This window comes from Xiphophorus hellerii, chromosome 16, assembly GCF_003331165.1.
Source record: "Xiphophorus hellerii strain 12219 chromosome 16, Xiphophorus_hellerii-4.1, whole genome shotgun sequence".
Lineage (NCBI taxonomy): Eukaryota > Metazoa > Chordata > Actinopteri > Cyprinodontiformes > Poeciliidae > Xiphophorus > Xiphophorus hellerii.
Genome location: NC_045687.1, coordinates 13,118,404 through 13,144,572, shown reverse-complemented (window position 1 = coordinate 13,144,572; position 26,169 = coordinate 13,118,404). Strand labels below are relative to the sequence as shown.

General features: G+C 38.1%; 2 protein-coding genes and 1 non-coding gene across 4 annotated transcripts; 1 reads left to right on the top strand and 2 right to left on the bottom strand.

Annotated features, from left to right (window-relative positions):
* Positions 1 to 3,556: 3,556 nt before the first annotated feature.
* Positions 3,557 to 13,884, top strand: sdr42e2 (short chain dehydrogenase/reductase family 42E, member 2). Its single transcript, XM_032586529.1, has 12 exons — positions 3,557 to 3,703; positions 4,004 to 4,451; positions 5,355 to 5,450; positions 7,826 to 7,883; positions 8,081 to 8,199; positions 8,293 to 8,368; positions 9,576 to 9,658; positions 10,757 to 10,894; positions 10,990 to 11,055; positions 11,190 to 11,253; positions 11,348 to 11,421; positions 13,194 to 13,884. Exons 1-12 carry the CDS (start codon positions 3,585 to 3,587, stop codon positions 13,434 to 13,436), a joined length of 1,584 nt encoding a protein of 527 aa, XP_032442420.1. The 5' UTR covers positions 3,557 to 3,584; the 3' UTR covers positions 13,437 to 13,884.
* Positions 13,885 to 15,079: 1,195 nt separating this feature from the next.
* Positions 15,080 to 15,161, bottom strand: trnal-uag (transfer RNA leucine (anticodon UAG)). The gene has a single exon. It is a non-coding gene; the product is annotated as a tRNA-Leu (tRNA).
* Positions 15,162 to 17,046: 1,885 nt separating this feature from the next.
* cdr2a (cerebellar degeneration-related protein 2a) lies at positions 17,047 to 25,298 on the bottom strand. Of its 2 annotated transcripts, none has more exons than XM_032588647.1 (7): positions 24,917 to 25,298; positions 22,604 to 22,716; positions 21,248 to 21,396; positions 20,989 to 21,165; positions 19,619 to 19,912; positions 18,317 to 18,587; positions 17,047 to 18,221 (listed from the first exon to the last, which is right to left on the bottom strand). In XM_032588647.1, the coding sequence occupies exons 1-7, from the start codon at positions 24,993 to 24,995 to the stop codon at positions 17,946 to 17,948; spliced, it is 1,359 nt and encodes a 452-aa protein (XP_032444538.1). In that variant the 5' UTR covers positions 24,996 to 25,298; the 3' UTR covers positions 17,047 to 17,945. The 2 variants fall into 2 exon arrangements, with proteins under 2 accessions (XP_032444538.1, XP_032444537.1); XM_032588646.1 differs by having other exon boundaries at positions 18,317 to 18,590; positions 24,917 to 25,296.
* Positions 25,299 to 26,169: the final 871 nt, after the last annotated feature.

Here is a 26,169-nt window from a genome sequence, read left to right as displayed (position 1 = left end):
TTCTTTATACATCTCTTATGTCCTCTGTGGTTTCACCCTCCACTCTTTACTTGAATTTCAGATTTATCGCTCCCTTAGAGCTCCGGCTGTACCTGAGCACAGCTCCCAGTGAGCAGGTCAGCCGGGGTGACGGTGAATCAAGGCAGTGCAGAACGTTTAATGAGGAAGTAACTCAACTCCACCATTGTCACACCGAGTGCTGAGGTAACAAACGACGAACAGCAGACAGACGGTACATATCTGATGGCCAGAAGAAATGGTATATAGTAATTTAATGGTGTTAAAAATACAATCTTCTCTCCTGGGGTGTGTAGGTGTAGCAACATACCATGATTTAAAACAATGTTTTGAAAAGGGCACAAAGGACCAAATGGTCTCTTCTGTGTTTTTATGTCAATAAATGTGGTTGAGATTAATGTGACAAACCAACACAAATAGGTTAGAATTCAATAAAGTCAGATTTTGGCACCATTTGTTTCCCTTTCTACTCCTAAATAAAATCCAGTCCAACCATTTGCCTTCAAAAGTCGACTCCTTCGCAAATAAGGTCCACATGTGTACAATTTAACCTCAGATCAAATCAAGGTGTTTTGTGCAGGCCTCACATGTTTGTTAGAGAACATTGGTGATCACACAGCATCATGAAAACAAAGGAGCAGAACAGAGTTAGGTTTTAAAATAACATTCCAGTTTGTGAACCTCTCAAAGAGCGTTGTTTCATACAACGTCTGATCACAGACGTAACTTCTAGACGTAGTTACAGCTGAACATCAGTTTTCAAGTCACAGATTCTCATGATGTTTTGCTAGACAAAGAACCGCCGCTCTACTCATAAAGGTGAGCTTCAGCTTGATGAACTCCTGTAGTTTCCTTGGGTAGTTTATCTCCCCTCTGCATTTCCACTGAAGGAACCAGGACCAAATTAAATAAAAGTGTTGAAATATACCTCTAGGTGAGATCATGTTTGGTGCTGCATTATGCTGCCACCGCCTTGTTTCATAGTGAGTATGGTCAGTTTTGTCTATTTTATATCCCGTGTTATTGTTCTTTCGTCTAATGTGTTTATACCAAAAGGTTCAATTTCTATCTCATTGCAATAATGTTTGCTTGTCTTTAACTTCTGAACTGGATTTTAAGGTTTTCAGATTAAACAAACAAATGTAAAAATATGTCTACTTCACAGTAATTAAGTCAGTCATCTTAATATGTTTTAAAGTGAGTTCCTTTCAGGCAATTATTAGAAATATAATGAATCTAAAAATAAGGCTTTGCAAAGGGGCAAATGCATCCGCATTTCAGAGTGTTTCCACTAACAGCAGATTGATCAAATAAAAAATAATAACGTGCTACTAAGCCATAGCCAAAATACTAACTAGATATTGCATCACTAATTAATGAGGACATACCAATAAAAAGGGGGTTTTAGAACCTTAAGTGTTATTACATCTCCAAACTGCATCAGATCTCTGCAGCTTAAAGCATTTTCCTCTCCTCTCTTTAACTACTCACGGTGTATTCAGCCGTCATCTCAGGTTCAGCTGCTTGTCGGCTGCCAGCTAAATAAAACATTAAGCGTCTATTTCTGTTGTCCCCAAAACCACCGGGTTCAGGAAGTGACTGCAGCTGATGATTTGGCCTTGGTCGAGTTACTTGCCCTCCAAATGATACGGCTTTATTCTGTTGTCTTATGTTTTCCTTTCCATCTCGTCACTGTTTCTATCATTTTTCTTTACTATCATCATGTTTCTCAGCAGATAATGGAGGCAGAGTTACATGATGACTTTTTGCTATCTAAATGATTACAGCAGCAAATGGTTTGTTATCGTCGTAACACAGATCAATCTCATGAACGTTTTTGACAAATTTGATTTTTCCCTCGGTTTTTATTCTTTATTAATCAAATGTTTGGAGATTCATAACAAAACCGCATGCTGTAATGATATTTAGCTTGTAAATGTTCAGCATTTCAGTCAAAATGACCTGATTAAAAGGAGTTGTCCTGTCGTTTGCATCTATGAATAAAAAGGGACTAAATTCCCAGTTAAAGTTTAAAGCCTTAAAGCATATTACGCTGTGTGAAATATGTGAACTGAAACCTGAAGAGGTTTTCTTTGCTTGGCATATTTTTTATTTTTCCAAATGTAGATACTCTATAACATTGTCTACTCTACGGTAGATAAAGTTAACACAAGCCCTTTAAATCATCACAGTTTCCTTTGGCTTTTTTAAGGGCACTTGATCATCGTGCATTGTACAATTATGAATAGCCCTTGCATTTTTTCACCAAACCCTGATTTATTTTAATGTACTTTTTGTAATAGACTGACAAAAAGTGGTACATATTTGTAACTTCAAAGGAAAATCATACAAGATTTTCTAAATTTATCACAGTTTCCTGCAGTTTGAGCCGCAGATCTTCTGGCACATGTCTGCACCAGCTTTCCTGTGAAGGAGCTTTCTTTTGTCAAAGGTAAAAAACCTTTGACAAAAGAAGAACTTGTGAAATAGGGCGAAACTTTTATGTTTAATGCGAAACTTTAACTCTTTAGGTAAAAGGAGTAAAAGATTTCTGAGCTCAAAATATAAACATCTTTGAATTTTCGATGACTCTAATAAGAATAAAAAATTATTAGCAGTCCATTTAAAGCATTATATCAGCTGTTTTGACTCAGTAGTGCATGTCACATTTTCAATCAGTTCCTCTTCATATCAGACTGTCAGTTCTGATACAAAAGCCGTAAAGTTATAATGAGAGTTAAAGTGACTGATTTTTACATAACATCGGCAGGCTTTTCCAGCTGGCCTCCTATTTGATGTTCTGAAATTATGATACGGTATTTTTCGGACTATAAGCTGCTACCTTTCCCCCCCCCACGCTTTGAACCATGCGACTTATAGCCCGGTGCGGCTTTTCTGTGGATTTTTCTTCAACCACCAGGGGGCTCTTTAGCAGGAAGTGAATCATTGGAAGTCAAAATTGGATATATTTTAAGAAAGCGCTCATTTTCATTTAGAACAAGCACATGGTAGCAGCAGGCGCGACGGAGAAATTTCTTCAAACTCATACTCCCTCATTATGGAAACCACACGAAGAAAAAGATGCCGCTTTTAAATTGAAGGCTATCGATCTGGCAGTACAGGAGGGAGCTCGGCGTGAAGGAGCCCATGGTTCAGCGTTGCAAGGCTGCGTCCTTAATAGCAGATTTATTGAAAACCGAGAGCGGCGGAGATACCAGCGGTTTATATGTATGCTTCCAGTTTCTTTAAAAAAAAATTGTAGGTGCGGCTTATATTGAGGTGCACTCTATTGTCCGGAATATACGGTAATTACTGACAATGTCGCTTAGACGATAAACAAGTTTGTTGTTATCAGAGCTCCTAGTGCTCCCTTTAAGAAGACACACTTTTAATTGCACTTTATAAAGCCAACTCCAGAGTTTTACTCAAAATTTTATATGAATCGGAAAAAAAAAGTTATGCATGTTCCGTGTTATTAAATGAAGGAAGAGGCACTGCTTTTACAGCAAGGATTCTCCCTGCACGCTACATCCAGACATTACGGTAGGAGATGCTTCAGGTGGCTGATGGGCGGGCTGAAGGGTGGAGTGTTTGGAGGGCCCACAGCTACGGCAGAGCTGGAATTTCTTCATAAGACAGCTGACAGGCACAGGTATGGATGTGAGGCGAGGAGGAACGCAATAAGGTGAGTCAATTCATGAGAAAAGTTTCCCAGCAGCTTAAGATAATTTTAGGGAAAAAGTAGCAGACACTTGGAGTAATTTAACAGGAAAACGTTCTTGTAAAATGTTCATTATCATGTGGAAATTTAAGCTTTTTGTATTTGCTTTAAAATTAATTATATACAAAGCATCTAATAATAACTTATGTGTGAAACAGCTAGGGCAGTTTAAACTTGTCACATTCAGCTAACTGAAGATACATTTCAAACAAATAACTCAAAGACTTGGCTACCCCTCAGTACTTTCCCTGTTCCCTCCATCAGGATGTCTATTGACCTGTACAGCCCCAGCATGGGTGACAGTGGGGCCTCCATGTGCCAGATGAAGCAGCTGCCCTGCCACGCCGCCCCGCTGCTTCGCCTGCAGGCCTGTGGGCATCACACACTCAACCACTCAAACCTCCCTCACAAGCCGTGCTTGAGCGATCCATCCTTGGTTGCTTCCTCTGGAGCTGCGCCGGCCCTCCGCCACAGGGTCAGCGGGGCCACGGCAGGCACCTGCAACAGCCTTAACTGTGCTGCTTCAAGACTGGCACAGGAGGTGGGAACAGCAGCCTGGGACAGCTGCAAAGGGAAGGTGTTGGTGACAGGAGGAGGGGGATATTTCGGCTTCAGGCTGGGGAAAGAGCTGGCCAGTGAGGGGATGACTGTGATCCTTCTGGATGTCAACAAGCCTCTCTGGGATATTCCTGATGGAGCGATCTTCCTTCAGGTGATTCTCACCGGGGAAGAAACCCCAATCCTTCTGTTTTTTCCCCACTATCATGCCTTTCTTCTTACAGGTTTTCCACCAATAGAAATATTCTGCACTTATAGTGTTAATTAAATTTTATTTTTTGGCTCTCATTAATGTACTGTACTGGGAAATATGACTTTTTGGAGTGGTAAAATAGGGGAGGCTGGTGTTTCTTATGCACTATCATCACATAATATAATGAATGATTAATTAATTACCCTCAAGTTGAATGTTTTCATCACTAATGTAATTCAATGAAGGTCCATATATATATATATATATATATATACAGTATGTATCTACTGTATATATATATAATAGTTTATTAATTTGTTATTTTTTCTTACATTCAAACATAGAATATAATTTTTATTTAGTTTTTTTGTTTATTCAGTTTATTATTTATTTATTTATTTATATAGTGTGCATTGTTCTTCCTAATTAATTTTTTTCTTCATTATTGTTATTACTTTGCAAGGACATTTTTTCTTGAAGTAATTAGTTTATTCGCTGAGATGATTTAGTTTGGTTCGTATTCGGTTTGTAGTATTTGCTCTCTTGCAGCCAAACAGTACAGCTCACTCAGCTGTTAGCTGTGAAGTTGAGCTCTAGTGTTACTGCGTGTGCGTCAGGTCAGTGTGCTGGCTGGAGACGCAGGTGAGCGATCTGTTTCAGAGCACCAGCTGTCTGCTGGGTCACAGAGGGAGGAGACATGAATCAGGTTTCACCTGCGCACCGCTGTTCGTAGGTTTTCACTTGACAAAAAAATATTTTTAAATGTTTGTTGTTGTTGGGGTTTTTTTAATTACACATGCAGCAGACACTACCCTCTTTTTGCAAAAAAAATAACCTCAACATTGTTTTCGCTGTTTCTTTCAGAGCGACATTCGGGACTATTCCTCCCTACACAAAGTGTGTGAAGGAGTGGACTGCATATTTCACACAGCATCTTATGGCATGTCTGGACCAGAGCAGGTGATCTTCCTCTTCCCTATTTAAATATGAGCTAGAGTTGGCCATACTGAATGTCCCTGAAACCCACAGCAGCCAGACAAGCCTCTAAATTGTTAACACGTTCTCCTTGCACCGAAAAAGTCCTCCAACCTGAATGACAGGGTGTTTGCCTCTGTACCCGTCAGTATATATTGCTACGATGCTCTCGGTGGATTAGTCATAAAACGACTTCTTAAACAATAAAATTGTTCAGCTGAGTGAAGCCTTTGGGAGTTATAAGCTAAGGTCACTGTGAAGTAGTAATAATTAAAAGGACTGATGATTTTGGTTTTAAAAACTCACAAGGAAGTCTTGATTTGAGTCCATCATAAAAAACAAAACACTTCACTTACAGTAAAGTATGCGGTCTGAATTCCTGTTGGAGTCATTGTGAAGTGATGTGTCAAGTGTGACTTGAGATACTTGAAGAACACGTGAGTTCATTCCTCACTGAAAAGTTATCTGTTTGTGATTGAATACATCCATTTCAAGATGCTCACAAGCCTTGAACTTTATTACTTTTTCAGTTTGTTTTGTTGGAATGTGATGTGACAGACCAACACAAAGTGCAAAACTGAGAATTGAAAGCAAATGATTAAGTCATGGTTTTTGACAATTATTATGGATAAAATCTTAAAAATGTAGCATTTGTTATTAGTCCCTTTAATCCGACACCCCCAAATAAAATTCTGTGATTTTGAAGAAATCACCTGATTGGTAAATGGAGCCTAACTGTGTGTAGTTTCACCTCAGTAGAAAAGCAGCTATACTGTGGCAGCATCAGAGGTTTATCAGCTGGCAAAATGTAACAAAAATGAAAACTCTGGTGGAACTGCAGCGTTCCAAACCTCGGGTGGAAGAATTTGTTGATAAGACTTTGTTGATAGGACAACTCTTCCAAAATATGGAAGCGTTGCAATTGACCTTGTTGAAAGAAAACCATTAAAAAAAAAACTGGAGAAACAACAAACAAGTGGAAGAGGTTGCTCTGATTAGATGAGATCAAATTGACCTTCTTGGCTCAATTTTAAAACCCAATGTAAATCCCAAAATCATCACTCCTCATGAAGTGGCAGCATTATGGTGTGGGGACAGGAAAGCTGGTCAGAGTAGATGGAAAGGTGGATGGAATAAATACAGGGGATTGTAAAAGCATTAGCACATACCAGACTGCATAAACCATGCAGTTATGTAATTCTTTGTTTTGGTTTGTCACATAATATTCTAACATAATTCACTGACGTTTGTGCTTTGGAGACTTTTGCAAGAGACAAAATCTATTCAGATGAACTTCATTTGGAATTAAAATACTCTGGTACTTCTTGAATTCAAATTTTTACTACAAAGTACACCTCTAGTTTTGCACCATGTTCTTAAATTCATTAAATTTGCAATAGATTTGTTTAACGTTTCTCTTTGTTACATTCTTTCATGAGAAAGCTTGTAATGCCACACAATCCGATCACCATATAGTTTCTGATCTGGACTAAAAACAGAGGCCTTTAAACAGGTTATGCTTATTATGTCAGTGTAACGTACATAAACTTGATGTGTTCCTTTAGCAGAGCCCTTTTAATGTACCAACTCAACATTTTAATCAAGTTGAGATCTGTATTTTAAATAGTTTATTGATCCACCTTGATTCTATTGGGTTTTTTTTAACCACTTTAAAGGAGATTTGTTGCTGTGTTTGAGATCTTGTTCATGCTGCCTGAGATATGGCCTGAGATTTGACTATGATAGTGAAATTTTTAAGGTCAACTCTATGATTATATTAGGATCCTGTGGCTGTGCAAGAAGCCCAAATCATCACCCCACCTCCACCGTGGTTAATAGCTACTATTATGTATTTTATGCTCGGCTTGGAAGTGTAACTCTTTAAACGGGACCTCTCAACAAATCATTACCTTTTCATTCTTTACAAACTTAATATGGTGAGTGGGACCTGCAGTATTTGACTTGTGGCTCATAGTTCACTTCTGACTTTGTTGTGATTTGCTGAAACCTCGACTCCTTGTAAAGATTACCAGAAAGGTTTCTCATCTTTGAATAGATGTAGAATAAAATATTCAATTAATTTAAGAATTACCTTTTCGAGATTGATTTAAAGCAATAATTACTTCTTTAAAGTTGTTGCTGATGCTTTTCCATCTTTGTATTGTGTTAACACTCGCCTATATGCAAACTTTTAATACTGCTCCTTTGAGTATCAGTTAATCAGATTTGCAGCTTAAGACAACTACTTTCCCAGTCAAATCTTATAGAAGCAGTAGGAGTGTACTTAGCTTTTTCACACAACCTCTTTTAAGAAACGTGACAGTTTTTTTTTTTTTTTTTACTGTTTCTCTGAAACCCAGCTGAGGAAGGAGCAGGTGGAATCAGTCAACGTTGGAGGAACCAATAATGTCATAAATGGTGAGATATTGTTCCTCGACGACAAGTGCTGCACTAACTTCTGTCTCATGCTTAAAATATGTGATAGTGTTTCCTACAACCGGTGTCTACATAGTTGAGTGTAATTTTGCACTGTCGTGTGAAGAAGTAACCTTTACCAGCTGTCATTTGTCACAGGTGTATAACTTTGCTTTGTGGTGTGATCTGCTTTATGTCAGTGTGCAAAGAGAGAGGAATCCTCAGACTGGTCTACACCAGCACCATCAATGTGGTGTTTGCTGGGAAACCAATTGTGGATGGGGATGAGGCTTCAGTGCCATATGTACCCAGTGATTTGGTAAACAGCAGTCAAACACATCTTAAATCTTGCACATATACTGTATTTTTAGACACCAGGACATGTAAGGAATCTGTGTGTTTTTTTTCCCAGCACATCGACCACTACTCCAGAACTAAAGCGGTGGCAGAGCGGATGGTCCTCTCGGCCAACGGGTCCTCAGTGAAAGGTGCAGAAATATCAGTGAGAGAAGTGACAACTTGAGTGCAGATTTATAGAAACAGGTTGCACCTATGGGAGAATGCAAACAGTCTTGTATGATCGGGTGTCAGAACTGAGAGGGAAGTTCAACTCACTGTGTGCAGAAGCAGCCACTTGATGCCAATCTCTTAAGACTTTTCCAGTCATTTGTAAAATGTATTTATCTGAACATTTAATGATGTTGCAACAAATTTGAAATTGTTCTTTGATTCTATGTGTTAGACCAACACAAAATGGTGCATAATCATGAAGTGGAGAAATTATATAAAAGAAAAAACTTGCCATTTTCAAATAATGCTGTAGATGTCCGGTGCTTGATATATTGTTTTATGAAGTAATCCTACTTTAAACCTCTCTACAACTTTCCTGCAGTTTTTCTGTGAAACTCCTGAGATCTTCAAAGAACGGCTGTGTTTACAATGACTGACAGGTGGATTATGCTCACTGATGATGTGACTTGTAAAGGCAATTGGCTGTACCGGATATTTTTTGATGCAGAAAACTAATGAAAAGGTGTTGAATATATATGCATACTATACTTTGAGCTGGTCTATCACAAAAAAACTAAAGTAAAATGAATTAAAGTTTGTTTTACTTTAGTTTGTTGAGGAAACTCGCAAAAGTTTCCTCTAAACTTTTGTGAGGAATTGTGCCTTATATGTATGCTATATAGATTCTTATTCCATTCCTCAGTTTAAGCCAACTCACTATGACTGATTATTTTCCCATACATTTAATTAAGCATAAAGCATGCAGGTGTCACATTATATACTGCAGCTTAATGTGCGTGTATCTGCTATCAGAGGACGTTTTTTCCACTGGCATTAAGTCACCTCAGCAGCAGGGGGATGTAACAAAGCACATTTACATTCTTACCTCACTGTAGCTGCTCTGCTCTCACGCTTTCATGCTATAGTGTTGTTCTTGTAGATGTTACGCTTATTTGACTTTCAGAATGATACCTTGCATAAAAACCTGTCCCAGCCCTAAGCCCTTTTTTTTGTTTGTATGTTTTGTATTATTTGCATGAGTCTCGACAATCCATCATTGCAGAGCAGTCAAATGATTGAAACCAAGTCTTTGTTGACATATTTCCTTACATTGGATGTATGAGTTTTGTTTAGTTTGATCCCCCCAAAAAACTTGCATATTCATTCCTGCTCTTATTTCCAAAGGTGGAGGGAAACTGGAGACCTGCGTCCTGCGGCCGTGTGGCATCTATGGACCTGGAGAAAGGAGACATCTTCACAGAGTGATGGTGAGCAAACAGCCATGTCTGAGGGCCGCCGTGGCAGCACACACTCCTGTTAGAAGAGTTTACATTATTGATGGAGCTCTCCAGGCATCCAGTTACGATGCCTTTTCTTCTAGTTTCGTTCCCCCCTGCATGGTAGCAGTCGTTGGAGGTTTGGATGTAGTAAGGGATTTAGCGTTTGGCCGAGATCACAACTTTTAATTTTCTGCAAGTGATGTATAATTGTAGCAAGCTTGGCAAAGAATTTGTGCTATACAGAGTTAAATCTGCTAGAACTTAGCCAATAAAGTTGTTGTACAGTTTGGTTTTCTTTAGGTACCTCTTAATGAACATAGAAATTATTTTGGTTTAACAGCTACAAAGACATAACAGCAAATTATTTACATTCTAATCAACTTATAATTAACCAAATGAATTACATCCATACTACCACAACTACGAATAGTGATAGTAGTATTTATTTATTTATTTATTTTGGTAGAGGTTGACCAATAATATAAATTACGTTTGCAAACTAACTATTTGATCAAAATGTAAACACTTAATCATTGACTAATATGTGTCCTGAATCATTTTTATTGTGGAAAACACCTATTAAAACAGATATTTTAGAACATCTATGTATAATCTCTGTGCTCATTGGATAAAATGTTCATAAAATGCTGTTGCTTAACTACTTACACAAAAAGCTAAAAGAGAATAAAAAAAAATCTAATCTAAGAGTGAAACAGCATAAAGTTAGATAGCTTCTGTACCTTTGGTTTGCTACATATATATATATTTTTTAAATGTAGCAAAATGTATAAACGTTGAAGTCTGTTGTGCTCAAAAACGAAAAGAAATTGTGATTCAAGGCAAAAATTTGTTGCTGAAATTAGGTGCGTTTTAATAGAAAATACAAGGTTGTAAATTGTGAGATTTTTTTTCTGGCATACCTAAATTACATCCACAATAATTATGTGTTCTTGATTTTGTCTTGCTTTTAAAAATCTAATTGACTTGAATTAAACACTGGTAGGCACATTTTATAACTTGTACTATGTCACATGTATCTGGTGAAAACTGGATCTTAAGCTGCCTATTTCTTGTTCTTTGTGTCAGATGAACGTAGAGCGGCGCTTGTTCAGCTTCAGGTTTGGAGACCCAGCAGCCAGGATGAACTGGGTCCACGTAGATAATCTGGTCCTGGCCCACAAGCTTGCAGCTGAGGCTCTCACAAAGAAGAAAGGCTGCATCGCTGTGAGTAGTAACGACACATTCCACACATACTTTCATCTCTGCCTCAGTTTGAGTTACTTACATGTCCTTTTAAAAATGTTTCTGCCGTTTTGCAGAGCGGGCAGGCATATTTTATTAATGATGGTCTTTCAGTCAATCTGTTTGAGTGGCTGACACCTTTGGTGAGTCAAAATCTGTGGGTTAACTTTATCCATTATTGTGAAGTGAACCTATAAGGACTTGTGATGACACACAAACTCAATTTATTTGAGAGTTTAGTCTAAGGTGATTTTTTTTTTTTTTTTAATCTTCGCAGTTTGAAAAACTGGGCTACAGCAGACCATCAATAACCCTCCCAGTTTCTCTTGTCTATTCAGCGGGTAGCTCACCTCTCCTCTTCTTTTTATTTTTTTTAGACATTTTCATACGAATGTGAAGATTTACCTCTGACTCTCTGACTGTCCTCTTTTCAAGCTATTCTGGTGGAGTATTTACATGTGATTCTGAGTCCAGTGATCAAAGTGCCTCTGCTTTTTACCAGGAGTGAGGTAAGCCCACTTCTTTCTATTTTTTCTGCTTTTCTAGGGTTTCTATTTGGCTTAGGAGGAGTCAGAGAGAAGTAAAGGCTGTGCTTCTAGTCCTAAATACAAAAAATGCTAGTAGAAAAAATTGGCTGAGAAATGGACGTCACAGTCATTTAAATAAAATGCTGAGACTCCTGTAGAAAGATCACACACTAATTGACTCACTATCAAGACGTAGCAAAGCCAGTTTTTACCTGGTTGTGATTTCTTTCCTCCCACGTAAGAAATATTTCCTGTCGTTGTAATGCTTGAGGAAATAACATTCCAACCTAAATATTATCGTGACAACTGCAGAAATGCTTGTAAGGCGAGATGAAAACCTATTTAATTTATATATCTCTATTCACATGAACTTAGTTTTCAGACATTAATCCTCCAGAATGAAGAGTAAGAACAATTGTAAATGCCAAAACCTGATCTAACGTGTCCTGAGGGCTGATGCCACTGCATGCAGTAAAGAATAAAAGGTTTCTTTGCTCAGAGTCCAGATTTATGGCTGTCTTCTCTCTCAGAAAATGTATTCATATCTGCAACTGTTTTATATTTTGCCACATTACAAAATTTCTATTAATTATTTTTAGAATTTAATTTGATGGGACAACAGGGAAGGGATACATAAAAATCTGAAGAGTTTGGTGTGCATCTTTACTCTTATATCTCTAAATGAAGTTTGGTTAACTACCTTCGAAATGCTAAAAAAAACTAACATTATTGATCCTGATGAAAATGTCATCTTTGCATTGAGGCATGGCAGGGCAGCATCATGCTGAGGGAAAGCTTTCCCTCAGAAAGCTAGGAAGTTGGTGAAAGCTGATTTTATTCTGTCATAAATCGGAACTATGGAGTTTAGAAATAACATGGATTGTGTCATTGTCTATTTAATCTAATCTGAGATGCAACCAGTTGACTGTATTGATTATTTTTTAAACCAAGCAGCACTTTTGTCTAATATCACTAAGTAATAATAGTGAGTCCTCCATTGAACTCACTGTAAAATCCTGCTGTGGCGGCTGTAAGGCTGAATAAACGTCTGGAGGCCTTCACTGTGAGTCCTGAAGATTCTTGGTTGCTGGCCCGTCGGGTCTTCATAAATGTGTCATGAAGCCGAAACCAAAGCTGAACTTTACCTGGCGCTCATTCTGTCAGACTGCGGCTGCAGGCCACTCGGATCGATGGTTGCCCCGTGAATAAAACATAAAGTGCTGTGAGGTCAAAGCAGGAAGTTTTGACATGCTGATAACAGGAAGTGACATCAGTGGAGTGGCTGTTGCCATGGTGCCATGTGGAGTTTTATATTTAAATTTTTTTGTGTCTGTAATTCTTTAATCACATGAAGAAATTTCACATGCCAAATCAAGGTATTTGTAGTAAGTCTGTGTTGATCCAGACTCTGTAGTCCTTTACTCCCTGGCTGTACTATGTCTTATACAAGATCACATGGATTAACTGTGCATGAGTCATACAGACAAAGCCTTATGTTGATATTCTGTAAAAGTTGTGAGCTTTTGAGAATGGAAAAAAGCCAGTTATGAAGACGCAAAACTAGAAAAACTCCCCTTCTCTGTCTGGACTTCACACGGATGACATGATAGTGGCAGCATAATTCTGCGGGGTTACTTTTCTTCAACATGAGGGGATCAGGTTATCAGTTAGAAATTAGAATGAGATGACTTTTACCTGCAAATGCTTCAGGAGCTTCTTGAAAGGATTTCTGAGGGTTCCATCTTCTCTTGCAGGTCCGAAACATCACAGTGAGCCACACCTTCAAAATCGACAAGGCCCGTCAAGAACTGGGTTACTGCCCACAGCCGTACAGCCTGGCGGACTCCGTGGTGCATTACCTCAAGATCCGACAAAGTCGTGACACCCCAATTTCTTTATCCCTCCCCTCCGTCAGGCAGTTGGCTGAAAGAGGCTTCCTGCTGCTGCTGATGGGACTCGGCCTGGTGCTACTCATAATCTATGGCATCCTCAGTTAGAGTTAAATAGTTGTTGCAATGTCGGATGGAGAGGCTTTCAAAACTAGTTGTTGCAACAAATTTGAACTCTTCTCTCACTTGTGCAGGGTTCAACTCATCAAGAGTCCTTTTTTCTTTTTCTCCTCTTCAAATAAGACTTAATTTGTTGAATGTAGGCTTAGAAAAATTTCCTTTTCTTTTAAAATTATGTAAGCTTGAAAGTATTAAAGGAGATTTATATTTATGAATTTAATAGCTTAGTTTACTTTTTGGTCTATGTGATTAATTGTCATTTATTGAAGCATGCTTCCAGTTTGTATGATAACATTCTTTAGTGACTGCTATTTACTACAGAGGTTGTTATTTTGTACGCTTTTAGAAATAAAGTAATTATAATGAATGAAATGTTTAATGGATGTTAAAATCAAACATTTTCTGTTACTAATAAAAGTAACGAAGATATTTACAATTTAAATAATTTATTTCTATTTAAAGAAAAAAATCTCAACTCTTGGGCTTGCTTGCATTTTTTGCTACACCTCCAAAAGACACCCTTTTAAAGATTGTCATAGAAACATATATTTTATTTCCCAGTTCTTTCCTGATTTTCCTTTCAAAATTCAGTTCTCACCATGTAGAAAATAGCTGTGAACATTCTGTAATTATATCTTTTTAAATTCTATATTTAGTGAATAAAATGCCTCCATATTTTCCCCTCTTTCTGCTTTATTTTGTAAAAAAAAAATACAAAAGTTTTTTTTCCCCTAAATGCATATTTATTTATTTATTTTGAACACAATCATAATCTTTTAAAGCAACCTTAGCAAATTAGTAATTATGCTGAATACTAAGGTAACCTTTAAAACTGACTACAAAGAAACCTACTGAAAGCTAGCTATAAAATAAGACATGAAAAAGCACAAACATGCATACAATTGAATCAAAAGTAGAAAAAAATGCAAGCAAATTGGATTAGATTGAAAACAATAAAAAACATTAGCATAAAATGTCAAATTCTGAAAGGGTTTCAACAAAAGGGAATGAAAAGAACAATCAAAATCAAATTAAAATAATAGCTTATTTATGTATTTTGAATTGGAGTTAATACCACAATAAATGGGCTGCACAGTGGCGCAGTTGGTAGCACTGTTGCCTTGCAGCGAGAAGGTCCTGGGTTCGATTCCCGGCCAGGGTCTTTCTGCATGGAGTTTGCATGTTCTCCCTGTGCATGCGTGGGTTCTCTCCGGGTACTCCGGCTTCCTCCCACAGTCCAAAAACATGACTGTCATGATTGCCGTTTTTAGTTCAAACATGGTTTACAGAAGACTTTAAATTAAAATAATGAAGAAAATATTACCAAAATACACAGTCTTGTCAAATCGTCTGCTATATGCATCTACGCAGCCAAAGTTGTTTAAAAGCATAAAAGAAATATTCATTGACTCAGAAGAGGTCTTTAAAATTTCTACTGCTATTCTAAATATACCCACCAGAGAGCGCTGATGCACTTCTAATCATTTTAATAGCCAATATACTGTAGCTAATAATAAGGAATTTATCGAAGTCAGCAGAGCTTTTATGCTTAACATGCTTAATAGACATCATCGTACTAGTTATAGTTACACTTTCAAGTAAAATGGATATTAGTGGGAAAAAAAGCTTCTTGGCAGCGGTGGGATTCGAACCCACGCCATCGAAATGACTGGAGCCTAAATCCAGCGCCTTAGACCACTCGGCCACGCTACCTTGACTGCTCGAGCTCTGAAAACCATCTTAGATAACTGACAGTAGAAAGGGCAGAAGCCTGGTGAGTCCAGTGCAGCGAGATTTTCATTTTTGACTGAAGTTACATAAACGTACATAGTACGGTTTAATTAAAATGGTTTAATTAAAATGGATGTTAACTTACTTTACTTCCTTTAAAGGCGGTGTACACAGGCTCTTTTTGTTCATAAGGAACTAAGGTCCAGGAAATTCAAGGATGAGGAATGTGAGGAATCTGCGCTGAGTTGGAGTAACAAATATATCATCAGGCGTGCAGAAATGTGGTTAATTCACCGTAGGGTGGCATAATAATGTAGAAACAGTAGTTACTTTCTGTCACCCATCTTTGCTAAGCTAAAGGGATAACTACAGCTCTACAGTTTAATTTTCAAAACAGTTCTACATCAAAACAAACGATTTAATCTGAAAAAACACAGATATTTCAAATGATAACTACTTTGACATATAGCTTAATTACTACTTAAAATATTTCACCTTCTAATCGCATGCTAATTTTGGCAACTGAACAATAAGCACATAAAGCAAAAACATTAAACGACTACCAAGCAGATCTAAAAAAAAATCTATATTTTTCAAATTAACAGACAGATCCAATTTCATAAATTTTCTTTTTTAGAAACACTAACCAGATACTGGCATATGTGTCCTTTTTTAATCATTAATTAACAGTCATTAAGCACATTTTTAGTTGTTTGAGTAACCACGCCCATGTCTGCCTGAAAAATCAAGAAATCAACCACATGAAGCAGAAACAGAGTCATTTATTTGTCTGGAAAGGGTTATGCAGCCATTTCTAAGGCTTTGCGACTCCAGCAAACCACAGCGAGAGCGGCTGTCCACTACTGGAGAAAACATGGAACAGTTCTGATAGAAACGCCCCATGAACAGTTAACCAAACAAAATTAGTCTAAAGGCACCCAGATGACTCATATAGGAGGCCATAAAAGAACCAAAATCAACAGCTACAGCACTGGCTTCACTTGCCTTAGTTAACGTCAGCTTTTTTGATTCAAAAAGAATGAGACTGGGCAAAAGTTTCACAAGATCTCATATTTTTCAAACACCTTGATAATTCCCAAGACTTTTGGGAGAAATATCCCAAAGCAATCAAGCAAGTATTCCTCTTAATTAAGGCTTTTGACTGGCCTAGTTAAAGCCTGAATTTAAACTTGAGATAGATACTCTGGTATATTGTTAAAGCGTACCACCTCAGTTACTGCTAAAAGTGGCACAACCAGTAACTGCTTTTTCTCCTTCCTAAATAAAACCATTGTATGAAATCTGCTTTTATGTATTTCCTCATGTTAGCTGTTGAAATTTGTTTCATTATTTTAAAAAATTGAGAAATGATTAATAGAAAACAGTTTTTTGTACCACTTACCAACTAAGAATACCACAGTACATGTTGTACATGAAATAAAAATCTTGCACAAATTTAAAGCTATTACAATGCTCTATCTGATGTCTGCTCTTTTGTTGTGACTTTATCCCTCCTGATTGTTTTGTGATCTGAGCCTACATGCTCAGCTTTTGCAAAGACTTGTCTGTCTCTGTGAGCTTGGTATGCAATCCCCTTGTTCAAAAGTTTAGCGGATTTGGAGGCTGATAAAAAAGTAGGGTAGGATGTTGAAATCACTTTTATGAAAACAGTACATTCCCAAAACAGGTCAAATGATGATTTTTGTTTGTTGGTAAAGTAAAGGTCTTGTGGTATGACGACAGCTCATGCAGACTAAAAGGACTTAATTTCCACTGCTTTCCTCTCATGATTACCTGGCAGGAATATGTGCAGGAAGGAGAACTCAAACTATGACCCCAAAACCCAAAAACCCAGATACTCATGATGCTACATGCCAAATAGTTTTATTTTAGAACAAAACACATAACAAGAGGGCAAAAACATTAACTATGTGACATAATTGTTCTGATTTCAGTTTTTCAACAGCTGAGGTTCTGAACATTTATAATTCATCTATTTTTGTTAGAATCGTCTTAAAGATTAGAACAAAATCAGCTTATATTTTTAAAATAACATACATTTACAACACAGTGCTGGTACGCTGACTTGTTTAATTAGTTACATACAAAGAAAATACATTTGGTAATAAATAAACAGAAGTTGTGCAAAGCTTTTGCATCTTGTAGTTGAGCAGAAATGTTGCTACTGATATGAAATGAACAAAAAAGAGATTTCGCTCTAAATGCTTTATATTAACACCCCAAGAAAGGTTTAGAAACCAAACCATCACTGACTTTCATAAAACCAGCCAGTATTTCAACTTTTAGAAACCTCTGATTACATTTCTACACTTTTCCGTCCTTATGCAACACATCTACTTACACATTGCCTCCATAAGCTGTAGCAACACGTAAACCTTTCTACTCCAAACACCAAAAAGATCAAGTGAGTTCATATTACATAAATACAACAGAAAACAATAATACTTCTGGACTGTTGCACTGAAATGTAGTTTTAAATTTCTCCACAAACATAATTTCATTATATACCATGTTCTTGTATATTGTTTTCAGTTTTGTATAAAACATAACCATTAGATTTTTATTTTTATTTTTTAAACCAACCATTTTTCACCCATCGGGACAGATGGGAAAAAACTGTGCAAACTAACAAAAGTGTAAAACATGTAGCTTGTGCACCCTCTGTAAAGCTTTACAGAAAAGCAGCCTCAGTGCATCTCCTGAACAGAAATCAAAGCAAATCCAGGGAAGATGGACGCGTGAAGTTCATTCTGCAGAATCATTGTTGCGTGCTGGGTGCCTGTCATCGCTGAGGTCCTCTTTAGTCTTTTGGATGCGGGTGAAGATCTCCTTGAACAGAACCTTGTACTCGGGCTGGTGGCCGTCTTCAGGAAGAACCTTTAGATCAGATGTTGCAGCTGAGCCGGAGAGGCGGCGGCGCACCCAGGCGGTGGCAAAGGAACCGCTGGAGGACTGGACAGCATTGTGGATCAGTCCATCTGTTAGATTATGGTAACGCTGCAGCAGCTCCTCATATTTTACCTGGAAAACACCAACACATTCATAATAATTCTGCAAGAGTCCTGCCTAATACTGTATGTAACTTGGGGGATTCACACCATGTCTGCTTCTCCCACCTGGAGGGCACTGTACTGTGCATCCACCTCATTGAGCAGAGAGATGCCTCTCTGTTTCACTGCTTCTGTCCGCCTGATGCACAGCTGCTCATGACCGCGACGGAGCTCTTCCGTGTTCGTGGCCTTTAAAAAGCCGTCGCTGTGACACCTCTGTCGGCTTCGCCTTGTCTGCTCCTCTTCCTTCTCCGATGTCTCGTCTGCCTTACTCTGTCTCTCTTCAGAGGCAAAAAACACAGTTTCGGGCAACAGCAGCTGGCTCGGCCTCCTCACACTGCTGAGAGCAAAAAGAAACGGAAACATAATCAAACAAGATGAATTCACAGTTCCTTGTTATCCAGTTAACTTTTTAATATTTGGTCCTGTTACAGGACGAACATTGATGACGGCATTTGACAGAATGTGTTTATTGCTTGTTTCATAATTGGTTATTGTATTATCCTTTAATGGTGTGAAGCATTTGGACTGCTTTGTTGCTGAAATGTGAAAAATAAAATAAACAAGTTTGACCTACAACCCTGCTACCCCCGCGACCCCAGATAAAGTGGAAAAAAATGGATGGATGGATGGATGGATGGATGGATGGATGGATGGATGGATGGATGGATGGATGGATGGATGGATGGATGGATGGATGGATGGATGGATGGATGGATGGATGGATGGCCTACAACCATAAACTGTACTCTATTTTATTGGAAATTTACATCATAGACCAACTTAAGTACAAAGACAGAAAAGCAATAAGGATTTAATTTTTTTTTTACAAATCAGAATCTAAAAAGTGCAACATACAATTGTGTTCAAAACGTTTTTACTCTGACACTTCTAAATAAAATCCAGTGCAAATAATTAGCTTCAGAAAGTACACAATAAACACTGGCCTACATGCAAAATGCTGTGAGTGACTTTTATCCCTTAAATCACCATCCCTAATGTAAAGCATGGCAGGGGAAGCATCATGCTGTGGAGCTGCTTTTCATTAACAGAGACAAGAAAACTGCTGAGTTGATTAGAAGATGGACAACTCTAGATAAAGGGCAATCCTGGAAAAATAGGATGAAAAACCCAAAGCCTCACTAGAAAGAGATGTTAAAACTTTTTGGTTTGAATCAAAGAATACTTATACTTTAGAAGGGTCTAGTTAAAACCCAGATCAGGGGTATTTTGCAAAGCAGAACAGGCAACAAATCCAATCTCTAAATGTGCGAAGCTGGTAGCGAGGTGAAGCTGTAATTGCAGCAATCTCTGGTTCTACAGCAGTACACATTCATCATGGCTGAACAGAAACACAGCAGCTCTAACCTGTTGGCTCGCCACAGAAGCCGCAGCTGCTCCACTTCCTCCTCCAGCTCAGTCTGCCGGGTCCAGCAGCCCTCCAGCTCGGTCAGTCGCTGCTCCAGGCCTCTGTTCTCCCTGGATGTGAACTCGATCTCTCGCTCCACAGCCTCCCTTCGGCTCTGCTCGGTGGCGATCTGCCTCTGGAGGGTTTGGATGGAACGCTGCAGAGCTTGGTTCTCCTCCTCCGGGTCCAGACATCTGTCTCTGTCACAGAGGAAGCTCTGAGGCGACCACAGTCCATCGCTCTGAGTCAGATACCTGGAACAGAAATGTTTGTTTATTGCATGTTTACAGTGACAAATAAGGTCTTTATGTAGAGTGAAATAAAACTGTCACTGATATTAAAACATTTACTATTCTTAAGTTTACTTTAGGTGAAGAGAATATAATCTGTGAACTATAGGTGACCTCTTATGCTTCTTTGAACAGGTTAGGAAAAGTCTATGGTTTATACAAAACAGGTTCATTACATGTTTTGCACAAAGTCATTCTTAGATAATGATAATTTAGTCTGCTCAGTTCTGCCTATTTTGAGCTCTTTTCAGAATGGGGCCTCTTGTCTCTTTAAATCCAAATAAGCTCCAGCTGGCCACGCTCCTCCAACTCAACGTTTCTGTGGTTGGTGCTTTCTGGTTGATAAGTCAACAACAAAACACTTGTCTTTTCCAGCAGCCATTGTACAGAGCATACAGCATTAAAATTAGCTGACCAAATGTGCTGGAGCTCCGCTTGGGTTGAAAGGTGATGGACTGGGCTCCGCTAGGGCTGCTAGGTAGCGGCAAATCGTGACTTTATATTCAGGAGGTTGTTGACTTGAAAACACTTGAAAACTAAAATTATTTGACATCACATGGTCTGTTACAAGTCCCAAGAGCAAAGTATGGAAACAGTACTTTTGCAGTGCACGCTTAGTGGTTTCCTAAAGTGGCAGCTGTATGTCTGAATGTATTTACACAGTGCTGACAATAGGCAAGGATTAACTTTCCTGTCCTGCAGATTAGCTCTGAGGTAATGGCTCTGCTCTGGGTGACCTGCAGATGTCAATTCAGCATTCAAAGGCTGAGAGTATTGCGGATCACAGAACAGGCCTTAGCACCATGTTGCAGTTATATTACGCTCTTACGGACAGAGTTGGGTATAGAAAGACGCCTCAGCTGATTGATGTTTCTGTATTTTACACAACACCAATAAACTTACAAACAGAGCTTCTATGACACAGCATTTTTGCTTCGGTCTACCACACATCATCCTCTTTGAGAAGAATTCCTCTGTCACAGCTTGAGGCTCCACCTCCATTAGCGTAGGGTGTAATGAAGCTCTCTCTTGAGTATTACCTGTCCCGCTGGAGGTCATACAGCTCCTTGAGACAGGACACACTCTGTGCACTGAAACCACGCCGCTGCTCTGCCAGCTCTCTCTTGTTTCGCTCTGCCTGAGCCGCCTTTAGCTTGTCCATCTGGGTCTGCAGGTCCTCTAGGAGGGTCTGAAGGGCTTCGATCGTATCCGTTAAACTGGTGTAAGAGAGAGCAATTAACCGTAAGGATAGATAATGAAAAAATAACGTAAGGTTTGCTGACTGGTTGGTGAAGCAACCTGTTGATCTTGGTTTGGGCCAGGCGGTTGTCCTGCACCAGCCTGTGATTGCTTTCCTCCACGTCCCTGGCGGCCATGTCCAGCTGCTCGTACAGTTTGGCGTGTTGATCATTCATCTGACGTAGCAGCTCCACCTGTTTGGTCAGGTACTAATGCACAAAAAATACATATATATATTGATATTCTATTAATCAAACAGCAGGTAAATGTTTAGATTCACATTTTAAAATAATCCCAGCATCATCTCCATTTTTACTCGAATTAAAGAAAGAAAGAAAAAAAAACAACCTAAAGTTTCCATTTCAAAATAATTATTTGATTTACTATGGGGATTTTGCCTTTTAAATACAGAGTACAACAGCAAATATACAGGAGATTAATTCAAATTTATTTTATGCTTTAAATAAAATTGAATAACATCTAACATTTGGCTTTAGAATCAAGATCAATCCAATTTATCACAATAAGGCTGAATCAAACAAAAATGCTAAACAATAACCATCACCAGGGAGCTGAAAAAAAATGGGACAGTAACATAAGTTGGTGGTTTGTATTTTTCTCAAAATATACATATTTACAGTTGTTTCCAAGATTAACTTTTAACCGGAAATAAGTTCATGCTTGCTCTCCAGATCTGATAATCATAGTTTGGGAAATTCACACTAACATCAGCCTGGACATCTATCTCTAAGCAAACATCAGGTGCTGCACAACTGGTTTTAGTCAAACAGAAACACGCTCTTGCTCCACAGAGCCCCACTCACATGTTCTCACAGCTTTGTGGTATTTCCAGTGCCAGATTACACGTTAGTACGAGGGTCACAGAGAAGTATTGGGATTAGCATAACAACTTCAATAATTCCTCAGACCACAGCTCTCTCTATGCCGTAAACACATTAAGACTCTTACGTTTGCTGACCCACTGAGTGGCGTGTTCTCCAGCTTGTACAGAGCAGTGCTGTGTGGACATGCTGAGACGTCTTGGCAGTGAAACATAAAACCTAATTTTGGCCTTTTTGCAAAAATAACACTATTCAGCCAGAAAACTGTCTGACTTTACTAACTGTTATATCCAGTAAATTACATAAATTAAAATATTGCATATCAATGGATGCAAAGAGGTGGCAAGTGATCTACAAAAACTTTCATACATAATTAGGTCAACTAAGATTTTGCCAAATGGTTCATTAGGTCAGACTGGATTAGATTTTACTTGACCCTATTTTTCTCCTTTTTTGTTGATGTAAACTCCTCTCGATCCCATTGCTGCAAATTGCATCATGCTCACTAATGCAATTCTATCACAACTGGAGGGTCAAAGCAGCTGTTGTTTTCCTTTCTCCAAACATTCCTGACCTCGATTTCCTGCAGCTGATCCTGGTTGGTAGAATACATCTGCTGCAGGGCCTGCTCCAGGTCATGGTTCCTGTCCAGGAGAGTTTTGCCCAGCTCTGCTGCCAGATGGAGATCTAAACAAAGCAGAAACAAATTCCCAACCATATCCTTTACAATGGAAACTGACCAGTATAGGCTTATACTGTATAAGGAATACACGCAACAAACACATAACTTATTATACACTATAAATATTCTGCACTCGTGGAGTACTCCTTGGAATGCCTTTGTCTGCTTCATTCCCACCAACTCTGGACCTTGTTAGCTGTCAGTGTTTCCTGCAGATCTGCAATGAAGCAGGTCTTACACAAACATATCGGCATATTTTCAGTACAGCTGAATTTCCTTTCATTCTCATGTTTACACAAGACATTGTCTAATTGTATAGAGGAAAAAAAGTATCTTTAAAACAAGGGTTAATCATAGTCAATATAATTTTTGCAGTTTTCAGCATTAGTATCACAAATATTTTTATGAAATTATGAAGACCTATTCAGAACAACTACTATGCTCTAAAATGTTTAACCTAAACCTGTCGTGTCTATATAATCTTGAGATCTGCCCTGGTGCCAGCAGGTGGATGGTTCAGTGCTAAATTAGTTATGAACATCTCAGTGACTTTTTACTAATTACTCTCTCCAAACTCTGAACCCATGAAGGTTCATTCAGCGTCCAAAAGTAGCTGCACTCCTGAAAAAGCACGACCATAAACATTTTATGATATGTTTATAATAATAATCATCAAAATAATGTACTGATACATGTTGCTGAACAGACAGAGCAGGCTTTGTTGTTGATCTGGTAAAATTCTCATTTCAAAATATTCAGTATGTTATTTTACTATTATTACACCAATCATCATTAAAAGACCCAGAGGCTGTAAAAAAGTGTACACATACCGCACAAATGCTACGTTTTTTCTGATTATTGTCAGTTCAGGTAAAAAAACAACAAATCTATAAGAGGAAAATGTGCAAAATAAAAAGCTGCAATCACCTGGCTGCATAAGGGAACAGACACATAAACTAATTCTTGGATTAGGGCTAGCCCTGCCTTTAATTATATTAAATCTGATTAACTAAATTGTTCTAGTAAGAATTTCAGGGAATTTTCTCATTTGCATCCAAATGTCTAAGTCCATAAGTTAGCAGACATGACCAGATGGACTTTATTGTGCAAAGCTATCAGTCAGGAGAAAATCCACATTATTACATCATAACACAGTGGAAGAAATAATCAGTCATTGGAGAAAATATGGGCAACACTAAGATGCCAAAAACTAGATTCTTCTTAACAGCTGAAGAAAAGACAATACAGAAACTGGTCAGCAAAGCTGCCAACGAGCCAACAACGATACTGAAGTAGCTGCAGGAATTTTCAACAAGTGTTGTTTATGTTTCACATGCCATTATGATCTTCTATGTTCTCCATTTGTCTAGATAAAGGATTAAGGTTGAGAAACACAATTATTGAAGAAAACGTACAAGTCTGGCTACAATCTCTGATTAATTTTCTGATTATAATTGGCATAAAAACAACATTGTACATTATTGGAGAAAAAACAAAAACAACCTCCATGCAACAATTTAGTAGATTTGGAAGACATAGTGAAATAAAATAGTTGCATACTGACTGTTAATATGACATTTGCTCTAAATTGGTGCTACATGAAATTTTGTATTTAATTTACATGAATTCCAAGTAAGACTGAGTGTTGAAGTTGAATCAAAAACATTATTTTTAAGGATGCACACACTTATTCAACAGGTTTAATGCATCCCCCCCCCCCCCCCCCCAAAAAAAAAAACTTTAGGTCTGTCTACTGTTTATTGGAATGTCAAATATACACGTTTTATATGTGAAAAAAGTTCGGAAAATATTTATGATGGCGTCAACAAATGCATAAAAATGTATACTATTTGGAGTTTTAACAATGTACCCTAGTTATTTCTTTCATTTCCGTCTTCCATTCAATATTTATTTCTTATATTTAGAAAACAACGAACACAGGATGTGACAGCCTGAGGAAATCCTGAGCCTTCCCATCTAATTATCAAGCTTCAAACAGATGATCACAAGAGTCCATTATTTTCTACATGGAGACATATATACTTTTTCTTGTGTTGGAAGACGATGATGACTACTTTCTTTTGTGATCAATAACAGCTTAGTTTATACTATAAAAGCTTGTACTGATGTTCTCCACTGGTTATCTTAAACAACACTTGACTCACATAGACTCAATCAGACGCGGGTTTTAGGGCGCGTCCTTACCGTCCTCAAGGTCCTGCTGGTTGTACCAGGAATCTCCCTTCTTCTCAAACTCTTCCTCCAAAATCATGTCTGTCAACATCTTTCAGCCTGAAGAATCTCCTCCTCACAGAAAGCGGGAACTCAAAACTGGAACTCAAAACAGCTCAGAGTCGCCCTGTGTCCTCCACCGGCTGTAGACTGACTGCATCCTCTACGAGTCTGAGAGAGGCTTTAACTTCTGTTGTCCACGGCAACGTGGCAAAATCCTTTACACACACCCGGCATCCAGTAGGAGGCAGAAGAGAGACACACAAAAAAATGTGCAATTATTTTATAAGAAACATTTGAAAGTTGCTCTTATCTTATTTCGCCTCATTTAAATTTATTCTCAATGAGTTCATGTCAAACTGTCTAAAATTTTTAAAACGGTTTTCGTTTTCGCAACTTCCTGCCTTCCTTGAGAGGCATTAGAGGGCGCCAACTAGCGGATAGAAATGAAAAACCGTCAACGTCGCCGCCATATTGTAAAGGGCAAGTAATAAATAATTCATGGTCTGTACAAACAACTCAATTTTATCACTGAGGGGTCTTTTATTAAGTTTTGTTAGATTTATTTAAATAATAGCAACAATCAGTTTTTACATAAATGTGTAACACTGGTGATTTTGCTTTTATTTTTTGCAAGAATATCTGAAATAAAGCGGAAATAAGAAAGTAATAATTATCTATTTTTAAAACAGGTTTTGACAGACATTGTTAATGTATAAATAGCAGTTTATGGTGAAACAAAATAGCTAACCAATTATTAAGTAGATCAACTGCATTGTTTATGACTTAATGTCAGAGGTAGATTATGGTATATTTAAGTGCATTATCGATCATATATACAGTTATGTTCAATAAATTTAAATGTGCCATCTGAGGAGGCTCGTTTTTTTCGATTTTGAAAATAACAACATAGAAGCATACTTTTCATTAAGCCGAAGAAAAACGACTAAATGGGAAGAAATAAAAGCATCCACGCGTGTAATTTAAATGTAAAATGTTTTTCACGTTCTTAAGTGAGTTACTGAAAAATAATTAACTTTTCCATTAATATCCTAAATTTATTGAATAGGCTATGATTTCCATGGGAACGGGCTACTCCCATCATGGCGGCGGACAAGCTGCGTCATTCAGTGTTACGGGATTGGCCTGTCTTTCATCCAATCACAGAGCACTTCGTGCAAGTAGTTTCTGCAGCCAATCAACTGTTTGTTTATCACGACTAAGGT

What these genes read in the sequence shown, in the direction of transcription:
- sdr42e2 (XM_032586529.1), top strand. Translation starts at nt 3,585, where the DNA reads ATGGGCGGGCTGAAGGGTGGAGTGTTTGGAGGGCCCACAGCTACGGCA. An exon ending in AGAAGAAAGGCTGCATCGCT is followed by an intron (nt 10,895 to 10,989) that starts GTGAGTAGTAAC and finishes GCCGTTTTGCAG; the next exon opens with AGCGGGCAGGCATATTTTAT. An exon ending in TTCTCTTGTCTATTCAGCGG is followed by an intron (nt 11,254 to 11,347) that starts GTAGCTCACCTC and finishes CCTCTTTTCAAG; the next exon opens with CTATTCTGGTGGAGTATTTA.
- cdr2a (XM_032588646.1), bottom strand. Translation starts at nt 24,995, where the DNA reads ATGTTGACAGACATGATTTTGGAGGAAGAGTTTGAGAAGAAGGGAGAT. An exon ending in ATCAGCTGCAGGAAATCGAG is followed by an intron (nt 21,397 to 22,603) that starts GTCAGGAATGTT and finishes TTTGTGCATTAG; the next exon opens with TACCTGACCAAACAGGTGGA. An exon ending in CTTCTGTGGCGAGCCAACAG is followed by an intron (nt 18,591 to 19,618) that starts GTTAGAGCTGCT and finishes TTTTGCTCTCAG; the next exon opens with CAGTGTGAGGAGGCCGAGCC.